The sequence below is a fragment of the Bufo bufo genome, chromosome 1 (genome assembly GCF_905171765.1).
Source record: "Bufo bufo chromosome 1, aBufBuf1.1, whole genome shotgun sequence".
In the NCBI taxonomy this organism is placed as follows: domain Eukaryota; kingdom Metazoa; phylum Chordata; class Amphibia; order Anura; family Bufonidae; genus Bufo; species Bufo bufo.
Genome location: NC_053389.1, coordinates 462349431 through 462360074, shown reverse-complemented (window position 1 = coordinate 462360074; position 10644 = coordinate 462349431). Strand labels below are relative to the sequence as shown.

Genomic DNA, 10644 nt, shown 5'->3' with positions numbered 1-10644 from the left:
ACTGTTGTAATTCCTGCACCGTTTACCTGATTTGGATGTAAATGCCCTCAAATTAAAGCTGGCAGTCTGCAGTTAAAGCACATCTTGTTCGTTTCATTTCAAATCCATTTTGGTGGTGTATAGAGCCAAAAGTGTTAGAATTGTGTCGATGTCCCAATATTTATGGACCTGACTGTATGTGTATCCCTAGAGCTGACCTGGGTCATGGAGGGCAGCATAGGAGCCCTTTATGGTTCCTGACAGCCTTTTACGTTATTTTTTTTACTGACTTACTGGGTATACAGTGGGCGCATGGACCTATGGAGGTAGGTAGCGCTATTCACACCTCCGTTTCTCCACATGGACCCTCTGGGAGAAACTCAGTGCATGCTAGGTCTGCGTCTCATGGAACCTGGACCTGGAGACCATTAGAGACAATGGGTAGAAATGATCAAAGACCAACATCCCCTGTGTCGCTGAAGGATGGGGTTGTTCACCCCTGGGGACCTATTCTGCAGCGTGGCCGGACCTGTGATAGGAATCATACGTATCTTGACTCCGCTGTCGTGTTTTAGCGCCATCACTGCCCCCTCAGGTCTTGGGTTTCATTGGCTGACTGCAGCACTGATGGCTCACCTATGAGACCTGTCACTGGGTCACATGATGCATGGATGACACTGCAGCAGTCACGTGACCAGTGTCAAACCAGATGTTGCCGCTGGGAGACCTGAGGGGGAGTGATGGAATCAGGAAGGCCCCCTTTTCGGAAAGTGATGAGGGCGGCATAGAAATAGCACTTGCATGTAGATTTAGGTGCTTTAGCGTTCTATTGGCCGAGAAAATGAAATCTCCATTTGCTTCCATGTGAGATAGGTGGCATACCAAGGTGCAGTAAAGGCCCCCACGCACCCAGCATCGGGCTGAAGTCCCTCGGGCCTGTCAGAGGAAAGGATTCTGAGGGCCCACCCTAGGGGTCCATTATTGTCACAGCTTAGGCCCACCAGAGGATCTTTTGGTGGGCCATTCCGACACTGCACATACCTTTTATGGGTGCCCCAGTAGAGCCCTGTCTAAAAGGAGTCATACTAAGGCAGTCATCTGTTTGAGGAGGCCACATTGCTCCGGCAAGTGTCATGGCCTCCTTACAGCTTGTCAGGCACAGTGCCATATATTGGATAGTGGTTGTGCTTAGTATTTCTGGTCTGATGAATGTGACGTTAGTGGCCTAGGAAGAGACTCTTTGAGTGCTGTGGCCTCTTCGTACAGCTGATCGGCGGGGTTCCTGGAAATCAGATCCCCGCCTATCTGATAGGCCCATTTCACACGGGCGAGAATTCCGTGCGGGTGCAATGCGTGAGGTGAACGCATTTCACCCGCACTGAATCCGGACCCATTCACTTCAATGGGGCTGTGCAGATGAGCAGTGATTTTTACACATCACTTGTGCGTTGCATGAAAATCGCAGCATGTTCTATATTCAGCGTTTTTCACGCAACGCAGGCGCCATAGAAATGAATGGGTCTCTGTGAAAATCGCAAGCAAGTGCGGATGCGGTGTGATTTTCACGCATGGTTGCTAGGAGATGATGTAAGTAAATAGATAAGTCAATTTACTGTATTTTCACTTATAACATGGTTAAAAATGAAAATAATAGCATTCTTAATACAGAATGCTTACTAAAATGTGGCTTTAGGGGTTAAAAAATTAAAAATAATTAACTCACTTCATCCTGTTGTTCACGCAGCCGGCATCGTCTTCTTTCTTCTTCTTTCAGGACCTGCAAAAGGACCTTTGATGTAATCGTGCTCCCCAAGTGGTGAGCACGGTGACGTCGGCGCATGTCCTGCTGAATGAAGATAGAAGGATCACCACGTGGTGATCACGATTACGTCATGAAAGGTCCTTTGGCAGATCCTGAAAGAAGATGTCGGCTGCGCGATCAACAGGATGAGGTAAGTCAATTATTATTATTTTTTTTAACCCCCAAAGCCACATTTTAGTAAGCATTCTGTATTCAGAATGCTATTATTTTCCCTTCTAACCATGTTATAAAGGAAAATAATAAAATCTACAGAGCACCGATCCCAAACCCGAACTTCAGTGAAGAAGTCCGGGTTCGGGTCTGGGTACCACAGTCAGTTTTTTTTATCACGTGCGTGCAAAACGCATTGCACCCGCGTGATTAAAAAACTGAACATCGAAACGCAATCGCGGTCAAAACTGACTGAAATTGCGTACCTACTTCTACGATTTTCCCTGATCGCAGACGCAACACATTTGGACCTAATCCGGACACGCTCGTCTGCAAGGGGCCATATAGATGACCCATCCTGAAGATGAGCCATCAACATCTATAACCTAGAGTACCCCTTTTATAGATTCAGAAAGGTCCAGAAAACCCATTTCTATACCGTATTAGGGAATTCTAAGTTATTGGAGGTGGTGGTCTTCAGTTTAGCCTCCTCATCTCAGAGTAGAGGGTTTTTTTTTTTTTTTTTTACGAGCGTCCCTCACTTTTGAGGATCTGTCCGCCACTTTGTAGACAACCCATTGATGGGAATGGATACTGTCTACTGTCTTCATTGTCCCTGAGGTGGTGAAGCAGAATTTGTCCCCGCATATCACTGCTGATCACCGGAGGGTCCCAGCAGGGGTAGACTTTGCAACCAGCTTATTATCAAGGGAATCTTCTAACAAGTGTGGAAATGATTGGTGTGACCTGTGGTCAGATTATGATCAATCTGAACCCGCTCTTCATAGTAACCCTATGATATATCGTCATGGCTGCAGTGGCTTGTTTAGCTGTGGTAGCGTTCTGCCATGCAAGCAGATCCTCCTCACTTTGGCAGCATACCAGTCAGAAGATATCAACAGCCATAACCTGTTCTGCCTATGATGGTTTGGCTCATTGCCTTCAGAGAAATTTGAGAGCTTCCATAGAGCTGCATTTCATGATCAGAGCTCTCCTCTGACTACATGAAGTCAGTTCTGTAATAAGATTTTATGAAAGGGGGTTTCTGGTAGTACAATATTGACGAGTGGTCCTCAGGCTAGGTCCTCAATATCTCATTGGTGGGGTCTGACTCCTGACACCCCCACCGATCAGCTATTTGAAGACCCCACAGTGTTCTGGTGAGTTTACAGCCTCTTCATTGGCCAGAGATGTCCCATGGCAAGTGAATGGGCCCGGGCTGCAGTACCAGGTGCAGCTGCTTTACAATGTACGGCATTGCTAGCTGGAGAACCGTAAAACTGCTGGGAGTCGGACTCCCACTGATCAGCTATTGATGACCTATCCTGAGGACGGTCATCCGTATACTACTCCCAGAAAAAAACGATTTTGAGGTTGATTTCATCCTCTGTGTTGACAAGGGTGAATTCCATTTCCACTACATAAAATCTGTAGGATAAATCCCCCACCACTGGTCAAATAATGTGCCTACTGCATTGTGGAAAGGTTCGGCAGTGTGGCCGTATCCTCAGAATTGGTGATCTTCTGCGAGCAGAACCTCAGCCATCTGCTTGGGGTGACCAGACGACAACACTTTGCCCCTTTCACACTTTTTATAAAACACAACACTAGTATGGTTTGGCACTCTTGCAATATAGCAACCAGATAAGCTAAAAAATCCATAAAATGGATGGATAAATACTAACTAGTCCTAATATAGTGTACCCTTTATTGATTAGCGCCATTCCCCAAAAGAGTATTATCATACAAAGGACAAAGTAACACAAATAACACATAAATGAAATATCAACACTAGTATACTAGTATAACGTGAATCCAGGTGTTCTTTTACACTACTTGCCACTGACATTGCTGGTACTCTCATGCCCGCGCAGAGTAGCAGTTGAAATGAATGGCATTTCACAGGTACTGGTGTTAGGACAATTCTGAGCAGCGTAAATCCTACATGAACAGTAGAGGGATACACTGAAAGGAATCTGTCGCCTCAGTAAGCACTGAGAGAGTAGTAGTACGTGAGTAGTACTAGTGACGCTGATTCCAGATTGCCACTTTATATGTCTATACTCCCCCGGTACCCCGCTGTGCTGCCACAAAGCTCCGCTGTAATACATAATGGAGAGGACCTCCTGATCTCCAGCTCAAGGTATTACAGTGGAGCTTTGCAGAGATATGTGGTGGCAGCGCATCAAGATATTAAGTAGCGCTCTGAGGTCAGTTTCAGCAGTGCTACGCATGTAATCCTGCAGATAGCGCTTGCTAGAAGTAAGAGATTACCTTGAAGCACTGACTCCCCTCGGTGGAAGCCCTTTCTTAACCTTAAAGGGAGTCTTTCACCAAATATGACTATTACAGACCACTCAAATCAGGTTCTCCATTACTTTCCCCAGATTACTATGGTACCTTTCATATTGCAGTCCATCGCCGATTTGCTCCAAAAAACGCTTTTATACCATATGGTTATTAGGTTCTTTATGTGCCCAGGGGCGGCGTTCATGCGGCCGGTGCCCAGGCCCCTCTGCGCTTTGCTTACCAAAGCCCTCCTCATTCACCCCTTTGGCCCGCCCTTGTTTAATCTGATTACCTCCTCTCCGTCTGAAATCCCGTGTCCTCGCCGCTCCACACATTCCCGGCGCGTGAGCACTGCATTGCCCATTATGGGCAGAGAAACAGGGACTTTCAATGCGCATGTGCCAGCCTGCGCAACCCGATCCAGCCAGCGGAGGCATGGGGTTTCAGATGGAGAGGAAGAAGTAATCAGATTAAACAAGGGCTGGCCAGAGGGATGAAAGAGGAGGGGTTTGGTAAGCAAAGCGCAGAGGGGCCTGGGCACCGGCCGCATGAACACCACCCCTGGGCACATAAAATAGCTAATTACCATATGGTATAAAAGTGTTTTTTGGAGCAAATCGGCGATGGACTGCAATATGAAAGGTACCATAGTAATCTGGGGAAAGTAATGGAGAACCTGATCTGAGTGGTCTGTAATGGTCATATTTGGTGAAAGACTCCCTTTAAAGACCTGCAGCCATGCTAATCCTAATTTAACTCACATGCTAGTCATATAATCCTGTTTATTTGTTATAGACACCAACCTTTCAAGATGGCTCCGACTTTGGACTGGGGAAAGCTGATGAAGGTTGATCCAGACGGGCTTTCTTCTCAAGAAAAGTTAGCAGAGAAAATGCTGAAGACGTTGTCACAGGTAAGGGCTTTATCTTCCAGCCCTGTTTGATTCTTTCTGGTTATATTTGGTGTCATTCTTACCGTGTCTGATCTCTGGAGTTGATACTTTCTGGTTATATTTAGTTGGTATCATTCTTACCGTGTCTGATCTTCGGAGTTGATACTTTCTGGTTATATTTGGTATCATTCTTACCGTGTCTGATCTCCAGAGTTGATACTTTCTGGTTATATTTAGTTGGTGTTATTCTTGCCGTTTCTGATCTCTGGAGTTGATACTTTCTGGTTATATTTAGTTGGTATCATTCTTACCGTGTCTGATCTTCGGAGTTGATACTTTCTGGTTATATTTAGTTGGTGTCATTCTTACTGTTTCCGATCTCCGGAGTTGATACTTTTGGGGAATATTTAGTTGGTGTCATTCTTACCGTTTCTGATCTCCGGAGTTGATACTTTCTGGTTATATTTAGTTGGTGTCATTCTTACCGTTTCCGATCTCCGGAGTTGATACTTTTGGGGAATATTTAGTTGGGGTCATTCTTACCGTTTCTGATCTCTGGAGTTGATACTTTCTGGTTATATTTAGTTGGTGTCACTCTTACCGTTTCTGATCTCCGGAGTTGATACTTTCTGGTTATATTTAGTTGGGGTCATTCTTACCGTTTCTGATCTCCGGAGTTGATACTTTCTGGTTGTATTTAGTTGGGGTCATTCTTACCGTTTCTGATCTCCGGAGTTGATACTTTCTGGGAATATTTAGTTGGTGTCATTCTTACCGTTTCCGATCTCCGGAGTTGATACTTTCTGGAAATATTTAGTTTGGTGTTATTCTTACTGTTTCTGATCTCCGGAGTTGTGTTGGTCCATCGCTCCTTTCATGTATTTTGTGTTCTCACAGGTGAACGGCAGTGATTTAAAAGGAGAAAGCAATGAAAACCTGATACAGCTTTTCCGACTCACACAGTCTCTAATGAAGGTTTGAAGAAACTCTTCTCATAACCGATTGTATTAAATATAGCTTTACTTTCGTACGTCAGCCATACTATTGTGTGCCTTTAGATATGGTGTCAGGGAGTCGTGCAGACATCCCTAATAACACCAGTAAGTAAAAGTGAAATACAGAAAGGGCTGATGTACTTAACATTAAAATTCAGCTTCCACTGGGCCTTCTACGGGAAACAACTGAGCATCATCATTTTTCGGTTATTCTGATAGAAGTAAATGGAGAGAGCTGTGAACATGCAGAGCCATCTCTCTTTATTCTCTACCTGGAGGCGGGTTTAGGGGCATTTTCTGAAACCTTTTCAGCAACCCTTCAGAGGGGTTGTCTAAGATAATTATAAATTGAAGCCATGCCCCGAATCCTTAAAATCCCTAAAATTAAGTACTTATGTACAGACTGCGGCATTCTTCATGCAGGAGCAACGTTTCGACATCCGTAGCTTGATAAAGACGGATGTCGAAACGTTGCTGCTGAATATCTGGTGGATTAAAACACATTGAATTTGCTTCTGGAGTGCCGTGACCTTCCTTATTTTTTGATGGTCTATTGGGGGTCTCTGAGGCCGAGACCTGACGCCACGAGCACCGCCGCATAGTTGCTTGAGTGTATCCAAGTAAGTGGTGCTGTCCTATCTTACATTTTTGTGTATTCTTCATGCAGGCATATGGCACGTGAGCGCTGCAGCCAATCATTGTCCTCTGAGGACAGGATTGGCTGCAGTGGTCACATGCCATATGCCTGCACATCGCCACTGCAGTCTGTAAGTAAACAGCAGGAGAAGGATCGAACCAGCAGCGCAAGGACCGGTGCTGGAGAAAGAGTATGTACAGCATTTATGGGTATTCATTATCTGAGACCACCCCGTTAGAGTAAACTGTCACCATGAGAATGCAGTGCAATCTGCAGGCAGCATGTTATAGAGCAGGAGGAGCTGAGCAGGTTGATATATAGTTTTATGGGAATAGATTGAGCAGTAATTTATTCTTTAACATCTCTGCCCTTTCTGAGCTCAGTAGCCAAGTAGGCGGTCTTATCACTGATTGACAGCTACAGTATCTATCTATACACACTGATGCAAGGAAGGCTGTTAGTCATTGATAAGACTGCCCATTGGATTCTGAGCTCAGAAAAGGCCAGACATTTTAATATATAAATTACAAGTTTTACTGAATCTTTTCCCATAAAACTATATCTTATTCTGCTCCGCTTCTCCTGCTCTATAACATGCTGGCTGCATTTCATGGTGACAGGTTCCCTTTAAGTATTCATAGTAGTGGTATTAGGTAAAATAGGTACTTTGGTTGCCTCACATGCTATATGCTTTCATGTACCTGTAAGGCTCCATTCACACGTCCGCAAATGGGTCCGCATTCGTTCCGCAATTTTGCGGAACGGGTGCGGACCCATTCATTTTCTGTGGGGACGGAATGGATGCGGACAGCATACAGTGTGCTGTCCGCATCCACATTTGCGGAGCGCGGCCCTGATCTTCAGGTCCGCAGCTCCGCAAAAGATAGAACATGTCCTATTCTATTCTTGTCCGCAGCTTGCGGACAAGAAGAGGCATTTCTATAGGGGGGCCGGGCAGGTGTGTTGCGGATCCGCAACAGACCACGGACGTGTGGTCACAGTCACTGTGGAGGCTCCATAAACACACTCCTTTTTGTTTTAATAATGTCCCTGAGGCCTGGATATGTCATCACAAGCCCGTCCTAAATGCCTGCCGCAGGGACATTATGTTGAGCTTAGTCACATTGACTCATGTTTCCTTCACAGCATTTATAATGTCTCAATTACTGTCATCTTAATGTTAACTTTGTTTTCATAGATAAAATCTCAGGAGGTTGAGGTTGTATTAGAAGAAGCAGGGAAAGCGGCAGAAGAGCAAGTGAAGACTGGTAAATAGCCATGAAAGGTGTTCATGTTCTATCATAGTTTCGCTTGGTATTGCTGCTCAGCGCCATTCACGTCAATGGCATTGAGCTGCGCCTAGGCCATGTGACCGATGAATGTGATGTGACATGGCCTAGGCTAAGCTGTGAGAAGACCGCGCTGCTACTGCGAGCACCACTGCCCTCTCAAACAGCTGATCGGCACGGGTCCCGGGTGTCGGAGCCCCACTGATCAGATACTGATGACCTTTCCAGGGGATAGCTCATCAGTGTAAGGCCCCTTGCAGACGAGCGTGTCCGGATTAGGTCCATATGCTTTGCGTCTGCGATCAGGGAAAATCATGCAAGTGCGTACGCAATTTCAGTCAGTTTTGATTGCGTTGTGTTGCTCAGTTTTTTCCGTGTTAGTGCAATGTGTTTTGAGTAACGCTCACATCTTTTTAGCATATTGGGATATGTCAAAGAGATGTGAGTGGGTAGGTGATCGGTATCAGATCGGTGGAAGTCCAGCACCTCCACCAATCAACTATCTCACACTTTTCAGTTTCCGGGGCTGGCATTTTCGAGCTCAGGTCCAGTTCACTTGCAGGTGAGCTGAGCTACGGTACCCAGCGCGTCTACTACACGTTGTAGAGAACCGTCTGTCACATCTTCATACACTATACTGGCTCCGGCACTGTGGCAGCCTGAAACAGCTGATCAGTGGGGGTCCCAGGAATCTAATAATGATCTATCAGGAGGATAAGGTCAGTCTCTAGATGTAAAAGACTGAACCAAAGTCTCTAGGAGAAAGTAACAGGGTTTACATGGTATTGATGTACTATAAAACCCTCACAGGGCATCGTATAGGGAGGCCCACAGGTAGTATACACTGGGGAAAATGTATCAAAACTGGTGTAAAGGAAAATGCCTGTACCAACCAATCAGATTCATCCTTTCATTTTCCAAAGGAGCTGTGAAAAATGAAAGGTACAATCTGATTGGTTGCTATGGGCAACTAAGCCAGTTCTACTTTACACCAGTTTGATAAATCTTCCCCACTGTGTGCAATATAGCACATGCCATGTAGGTTTCTTGGCCAATAATTTTATAACTAAAGTGCAATATGCAGAATATGTCTTTACTTGGCGCCAATATTAATATTTTCTGTTTCATTTAACAGAAAACCAGTTAAGAAACAAAATGAAACAACTGGAAAATGAAATGGAGGTAAGATTTACAATCCATCCAGCAACGTTACCTATTGATGATTATTATGTTTCGGCCCTTACTGACAAATCTTAGTGGGGTTTTTTTGTTTGTTTTTTAGTACATTCCGCATAAAAAGCCATAACTTTTTTTATTTGTTATTTATATAATATTTGCTTCTTTTCTCTGTGTTAAACAGGCTTTATTTTTATGTATTTTTTTTTTTTGCTTTTTATATGCAGGAAAATGTAAAAAAAAAATATATAAATTGTCTTTTTGTATTTCACACTTTATTATCATTTTTATTTTGTGTGGTCTTTACTTTATTTATAATTTTACACATTATACCTCCCCTGATAAGGTCATGCAAGACCTTTTGGTGGTGGTTTTAACTTCTGGCTCTGCTAAGACCCAGCAGCTCCAGCTGTTACTGGGCCCCTGGCATTACATGGTGAAGAGTTGCCATTTCAATGCTACTCCAGCCCCTACCACTCTCCAGTTCCTGGTCCTGGCTCAATGCACAGGAAATGGCTTGGGGTCCATTCACACATCCGCAAAATGGGTCCGCATCCATTCCACAATTTTGTGGAACAGGTGCGGACCCATTCCTTTTTTAATGGGGCCGGAATGTGCTGTCCGCATTTGCGGATCCGCACAAAAATAGAACATGTCCTATTCTTGTCCGCAATTGCAGACAAGAAAAGGCATTTTCTATGAGAGTGCCAGCGATGTGACACCGTTTCTAGTTATAAAATGTAAATCCCCTTTATCTTTATCTGGGATTAAGATTGTGTATGATGTCTAAAGCTGCATGTACATGAGCCAATAATCGTCCAGACAATCTGCCTATGTAAATGTGCCACCGATCACCCGCTCGTTCATCGGATGATTCCGTCCTCCATGCAGGCACCACTAATCATAGTTCCTGGGCAGCATATTGTGTGGTCTAAACAGTGGTCTGCTGCTTGGCAACCATGACTGTGTATGAGGACGAGTGATCGCTATAGCCATACTGTGGAGGAGATCGCTGCATGTAAATGCGCGGTCTCCTCCACTGAACAGGCAGCCGGCTGTCAGGAATGAACGCTTCCTTCAGAAGAATGCAGTCGGCTCGTCTAAATCCAGCTCAACATTTAGGCCCCTTTCACACGGGCGAGTATTCCGCACGGATGCGATGTGTGAGTTGAACGCATTGCACCCGCACTGAATACCGACCCATTCATTTCTATGGGGCCGTTCACATGAGCGGTGATTTTCACACATCACTTGTGCGTTGCGTGAAAATAGCAGCAAGCTCTATTTTGTGCGTTTTTCACGCAACGCAGGCCCCATAGAAGTGAATGGGGTTGCGTGAAAATCGCAAGCATCCGCAAGCAAGTGCGGATGCGATGCGATTTTCACGCACGGTTGCTAGGAGACGATCGGGATGG

General features: G+C 45.0%; 1 protein-coding gene across 1 annotated transcript in view; it reads left to right on the top strand.

Annotated features, from left to right (window-relative positions):
* The window catches only part of CEP290 (centrosomal protein 290), a 210964-nt gene that overhangs the window by 1859 nt on the left and 198461 nt on the right, over positions 1-10644 (top strand). Inside the window, exons 2-5 of the mRNA XM_040408592.1 lie at positions 5036-5153; positions 6030-6107; positions 7963-8032; positions 9189-9235. Coding sequence (XP_040264526.1) covers positions 5052-5153; positions 6030-6107; positions 7963-8032; positions 9189-9235 — 297 coding nt within the window. The 5' untranslated portion in view covers positions 5036-5051. The remainder of the gene's footprint in view (positions 1-5035; positions 5154-6029; positions 6108-7962; positions 8033-9188; positions 9236-10644) is intronic.